The 6349-nt window shown below is 40.8% G+C and overlaps 1 protein-coding gene across 1 annotated transcript; it reads right to left on the minus strand.

Moving 5' to 3' along the window:
* Nucleotides 1–1430: 1430 nt before the first annotated feature.
* On the minus strand, nucleotides 1431–5524 carry LOC129453311 (E3 SUMO-protein ligase ZBED1). Its single transcript, XM_055217512.2, has 2 exons — nucleotides 3889–5524; nucleotides 1431–3489 (listed from the first exon to the last, which is right to left on the minus strand). The coding sequence occupies exons 1-2, from the start codon at nucleotides 4956–4958 to the stop codon at nucleotides 2817–2819; spliced, it is 1743 nt and encodes a 580-aa protein (XP_055073487.2). The 5' UTR covers nucleotides 4959–5524; the 3' UTR covers nucleotides 1431–2816.
* Nucleotides 5525–6349: the final 825 nt, after the last annotated feature.

The following is a 6349-nucleotide window of genomic DNA, read 5'->3' on the forward strand; positions in this document are numbered from 1 at the left end:
AGAATTTTTGGGTGTTTGTTGTTTCACCTCACACCTCTACAATGGGTTTAATGGTGCACTGGAACAATCCTTTCTAAAATGCATTAAACTTTCGTTTACAAAGACGTGAAACTCAGCGAGTGGTCAGGGGTGTTCACTGATATGCTCACACAAAAATCGCTGCAAAAGATGCTATTTCACAATTTCATCGTAAACAATCTGAAAACAGGGCCTTAAGTGTAAAATACCGAACTTGTCCTTTAAGTACTTTCAAAACAAAGAGAAACGTTTTGATCAAGTCGAAATGTCAGGAAAGAAGTGTCTGTTTGCACCATGCAGTGGGAAAAATAGCGACTTTAAAATATCTTTACAATCAGAGGAACTCTGTAACCTTGGATGGAGCCCGTATGAAATTTACCAAAAGCGCAAAAGGCCCCCAGCAGTGAAAGCACTACCTCCTACAGAACGTAATATGCGCCTTCATGGAAGACGTGCCCACCTACAGGTGCTACTATGAAAATCAGCTGACCAGCCTGATCCACCGGTTGTGGATATCACCTTGTTTGGATGGGACAAGAAGATGTGTCTAAAGGAAGGAGAGGAACTGCTTATGCCCACACAGGATTCAAGTCCAGTTGCTCCTCCTGCATTGTTAGATGTTGTCAGCTGTGGTTTCAAAGCTGTGTTGAAACCTTGTACATCAGCAAAGTGCAGCTGTGTAGCTGCAGGTCTGGGCTGTACCAGTTATTGTTCTTGCAAAGGCAATGATGGTATATACTGCAACATCCTTACACAACACCAAGAACACAAAGAAAGAGATGAAGGGTCTGGAGAAGATGATGACAGAACAGAAGAGAATAGTGAAGATGATGTGGCTGCCATTTAATTAATTGTGAGGCATAGCAGTTTGTCTGAAGGTGGTAGCCAGTGTGTGCTTTGTGTGGTGCGGAGGTAAGGCCCTCTTGGTTAGCCTTCTGTCTGGCGGGCTGACCCGGGTTGCCCAGACTCAGTTTTAACTCTTCCGTTTGGCGGAGTTTTAACTGGGTCCTCGTTTGATTTTGCGACTTGCGGACCAACCTGGAAAGCACATCTGCTATTCTGGCATGGCCCTAGTGACTTGCGGGGCCTGTCTTGTATGGCATGTATATGTTGTATATTTACTTGTTTGCCTTGGTGCAGAGGTGAAGCCCTCTTGGTTAGCCTTGCGTTTGGCGAGCTGACCCGGGTTGCCCAGACTCAGTTTTAACTCTTGCGTCTGGCGAAGTTTTAGTTTACCCGATTACTATGTATCATACAGTTCCAGGATCCAAGTTATGTCAAATACCCGCATTGCTTTTTCATCCAGAAATGCATAACATTCAGCCTAACAAAGATTCATTGTTTATCCAAAAAGCTATTTTGAATCTTCAAAAGTGTCAGGAGGGGATTCAGCCTCACTATGAATCAACATTTATAAGTGCACTCATGATTCTGAAATGTTAGATTATTTTATTTACCATAAAATAACCTAAAATTATGACTGAAAGTAATAAAAATTTGAATAAATAAATCAAAATATGTAATAAAATTAGCTCTTTAAAATCTGAAAATGCCAGAAATGAAATCAGCATCATCTAAAACCTCTAAAACCACTCACATATTGTAGAAATTGGCCATTTAGTGCAAAATATGTGGTCAAAATGGACGATTAAGCTAATATTGCTAATTATGCAAATTATGCAAATTGCTCAACATATGCAAATTAGCATCCGGTAGTTTCTGTATGTTGGGGACCTATACTTCCCATTCATGCAATAAAACTTTGGTGTACTCAACATTTCCGGGTTCACCTAGTTGGCTACTAGACTACAAGGCTGATTTCCCATCATGTTTTTGAGCAGTGACCATACTGTTTCTAAAGCTATAGGAAAACATAGAGTTGCATACAGAATTCCTACAGAAAACTGTGTTATTATAAATTGGACATATTAAGCAAATCAGTGCAGTATAGCCACAAAGGCTATTTAACAATGAGCACAATTTGCTGGCCAATTTGCTGCCCTAGGCAAGATTTCACCTGGTGCCCTTTAGAATCACAGAATCACAATTGTGTTCCAATCATTTTGTTTATAAACTTACACAGAAACAAACTGCACAGCTTTGTCTTGTTTTTCTTTATTTTGAAAATATTTTGGAAACACCCACAAACACACGCACACGAAAACATACACATAATACCCTGTTACTCAGGCATTTGATCTTGACATTTTTAAAATCTTATATAGATCTTTTTTACATGTTTCAACACTGTACATTTAACTTAAAATTAGTGCTGTCAATCGATTAAAAAAAATTAACTAATTAATCGCACAATCTTTTGAAATTAATCGCGATTAATCGCAATTAAAAGACAAACTTTTTGGATATGTAAATGTAAAACGTAAATAATTAATGTAAACTCAAGACAAAGAAACTATTTAAATTCAAAATATGATTGTTTATTGGAATTTTTGTTTAACTTGTAACACAGATTTTCTCATGTAAACAACATACCTGCAATAAACCATCAATATCCTCCAAATTAACTGTTGGCTTGAAAGCCATATTTATTACAGAAATAAAAACAGGCATGTAAGTGCCATTTGAATTTCAAAACAATCAATGCAAATAAAAAACAAAAATGATTTCCATGTTGAATTCTAAGTGGACTGCAAAAAAATTCCAAAGTATAGTCATTGCAAATATGGAAATTGGAAAATATAATAATAATAAAGGAATGAATACAAACAATTGTACTCATTGTAACGTTGTATTGCTGAGAGTTGAGAACATTAATTATGAAGTAGAAACTATTTTGCTTAGTCCTCCTTTACATTCAGCCAGTTGCTGAGACAGACCAGTCTGTTGACATTATCAGGGGACAATGTGGCCCTTTTCTTTTGAACGATGTGACCTGAGAGTGAGAACAGTCTCTCACAAGGCACCGTTGTAGCAGGGGTTGACAGATACTTGCATGCTATTGGTGCCAGCCTTGCATGTGTTGCTTCTCTCTTTTTCCACCACTGTAGTGGACAACCCTCCATGTGCAATTTGGGCTCTGCTTTGTAGCGGTTAAGACACTGTTCTATGGACTCTTCTTCTTCATCTGACTCTGAATCAGAAGAAACCAGCAAGACGGAGATCCTTCTCTTCTTTGGTGGCTGTTGGTCTGTTGTCTCTTTAGACTCTTGTTTTCCAGGACTCTGTGCCATTAACAGCTTGCTTAGTGAAGCCCACACCTCATTCCTTTCATCTTTGGGAAGACACTTTAGGTCTTTAAACCTTGGGTCAATTGCAGTAGCGAACTTCAGCCATGTGAGATTAGTGTTGTCCTTCCTTTTAGATAGGTCTGAAGTAAAATCATTTTTGAATTTTACTACATAGGCTGGATCATCCTCTGTGGACTCCATAATTTTGAACAAGTGGCACAAGGCTGGCAATACCACTGAGCAGGAGATGTACTGCTCTCCTCCCAGCAGTTCAGTTACATATCTGCAATGGAAAGCACAAGATGTTGCTATTAAATGCAAAGAAACTAATTTTGTGCCAGTATGTAACATGTACACTTACACTCTCACACTCACTCATTCTCTCTCTCTCTCTCTCTCTCTCACACACACACACACACACACACACACACACACACACACACACACACACACACACACACACACACACACACACACACACACACACACACAATTGTATTTTATTTACATTACATTGTTCAACACCATATTTATTTCTTCTTCACCTTTAATAATGTTTAACACTAATCTTAACTTTTTTATTTTTGTTTTACGCAGCATGCCTTGGCAGCGGGCACACAGGCACACACAGATGGGGGATAGTGAAAACAGACAAGAGACAGAGAAAATAATATTAATCTACCTGCAAGGTTCAAGTAGTTCCTCCAGCTTTTGCAGTTTGGCGAGCTCCTGTGTAGTCAACATGGCAACATTGCTCTTTTGCTGAGCCAGGGTAGTGGTCAGTGGAGATTTGTTTCGCTGAATTCGCTTGGCCATCTCTAGGGTAGAATTCCATCTAGTCGTAACGTCCTGAACGAGAGATTCTTGTTTCTGTCCACATGCAACTTGCTGTTCCATTAGTTCGTGAGCGTTGGATGGACTATGCTTAAAGTGCCCAACGATCTTGCGACATTTAGCTAGGACACTTTCAAATCCACTGCCGTGAATGGAAACTGTGACAGTTCGTTGCAAAATGTGGGCCGTGCAGGGCAGGTGTTCAAATGGAAGTAGTCTCGCGGCAGCAACCATATTACGAGCACTGTCAGTGCCAAGTGTGCTTAACTTGTCCTCGATTTCCCATTCCCTTGCCACATCGAGAAAATGATCCGCACATGCCTCAGTGTACTGTCGTTCCTCAGTTTTAGACACGGTTAGTGCGAATGAATGCAATTTCCATTCTTTATCAACGAAGTGCGCTGTGATGCCTAAGTAGTTGTCATTGCTCACAGAAGTCCAGTGGTCCCCTGTCAGTGCGATGTGTGTCGCTTGCTGTAATGTGTTCATCCTCCGTGCCTTCTCATCGTCATACAAAGTGTGTATTTTTGACATGATGGTTCCTCTTGAGGGCATATTGTATGAAGCGTCTCCGGATGCAGTTCTTATGATGTCCCGCAGTCCATCGTCATCTACTATGTTGATGGGTCGGCAGTTTTTAGCTATCCAAATAACCAAAGCATTCATTACCTTATCACTTACAGATCTTGTCATTTTACCACGAACGCACTCCTGCAATTTACATTGGCGAGGCCCCGTAGAGATGGTTTCGGTGGGGTGTTTTGCTTTTAAGTGATATGCCAAAGACGAATTACTTCTGTGGTAATTAAATTCGGCTTTGCAAAATGCACAGATTACTTTTGTTTTATCCACAGAACCATCCGGCAGAGTTTTATACTGAAACTTTCCGTCTAAAACTCCTTCCTTGGTCTTATCCATATTTCTTTGCACGTTGAACACACATGGGCCACAACCGGAAATAAAAAAAACTGCAACCGCGTTAATTGCGTTAATTTTTTTTAACGCGTTAAATATTTCAAATTAATCGCATGCGTTAACGCGCTAATTTTGACAGCACTACTTAAAATATTTAATTGTGTACAAGAAAACAGCTCTTATTAATGAATTATTAGTAGCATGTTGTAGTGTCTCGGGAGATTGTGCTCATTGTTAAATAGCTTTGTGGCTATACTGCACTGAATTCAGCGAACGTCAAGAACAAAAAAAAAAACAATAAGGCCAAGACGCGGGATTTAAATTACGTTACACGGACCATGTATAAATTTCAATGTTTCTGGATAGAAATACCAACTTTGTCTGGTATTAATAAGCTGCACATTGGAGTGCTGGCTGCTCCCCGCGGTGCTGAAGACGCGTGATGGCACATATACACAGATATCTACGTGCAATATATTGGAAAGCGGAGGAGTCATTAGTTGGGTTAGTAAAATAACGAAATTACAGCTTTTAAATAGAAGAAAAAATTTTTTTTTTGTAAAGAGATATTTTTTTAAAGTTTAAAAGTGCAGAACTCTTCTGAAGGGGAAGAAAGCTATACTTTTCCCCTTACGTGCAACCTATCGGAAAGCGCAGATGAGTTAGTTGGGTTAGTAAAATAATGAAATTATAGATTTAAGTACAAAATAGTATTTATATAAAGAGAAATATTGAAATAAAAAGTGCAGAACGTCTCGGTTACGGATGTAACCCTCGTTCCCTGAAGGAGGGAACGGAGACGTCACGTCGTGACCGACGAATTGGGAACTCGCTTAGAGAGACCAATCTGCTTCGAATACTACAAAAAACGCCAATGAACTTGGCATTGAGATATTTGCATAATGCTGGCGCCGCCCCGCCAGGTGCGTATATAAGGCGCACGTGCAAATAAGGAAATCAGCTTCTGTTCGCTGAGAAAGCCGGAAGGTGACCGGCCTAAACAGCAGGTGGCAGCACCTGTGGCAACGGGACGTGACGTCTCCGTTCCCTCCTTCAGGGAACGAGGGTTACATCCGTAACCGAGACGTTCCCTTTCAGTCGGTCACTACGACGTCACGTCGTGACCGACGAATTGGGAATCCCTACCAAAACGCCACTAGGGACTGACCTCTTCCAGTGTCTGCGTAAAGCCCTCCGGTTCCACTTAAGGATAAGGAGAATTAGGTTTTAAGGCAGAAGGCCGGGCACTAGATGTTCCTTTAACCCCACAGTAGTGCCAGCGACTGGGAAGCGCCCTACCAGAGCGGTATAGGAACGCTGCGGAAGCCACCGCCCCGTTAAGGGCTATTGGTGGGCGAAAGTCAACCGTAGTTGAGGAAAAAATGACAGCCGTG

Source organism: Misgurnus anguillicaudatus, chromosome 23 (assembly GCF_027580225.2).
Source record: "Misgurnus anguillicaudatus chromosome 23, ASM2758022v2, whole genome shotgun sequence".
Lineage (NCBI taxonomy): Eukaryota > Metazoa > Chordata > Actinopteri > Cypriniformes > Cobitidae > Misgurnus > Misgurnus anguillicaudatus.

Excerpts from the sequence above, each read along its gene's own strand:
- LOC129453311 (XM_055217512.2), bottom strand. The coding sequence starts at position 4,958 with ATGGATAAGACCAAGGAAGGAGTTTTAGACGGAAAGTTTCAGTATAAA. Across the intron at positions 3,490-3,888 it reads GAACTACTTGAACCTTGCAG|ATATGTAACTGAACTGCTGG; the intron begins GTAGATTAATAT and ends TTTCCATTGCAG.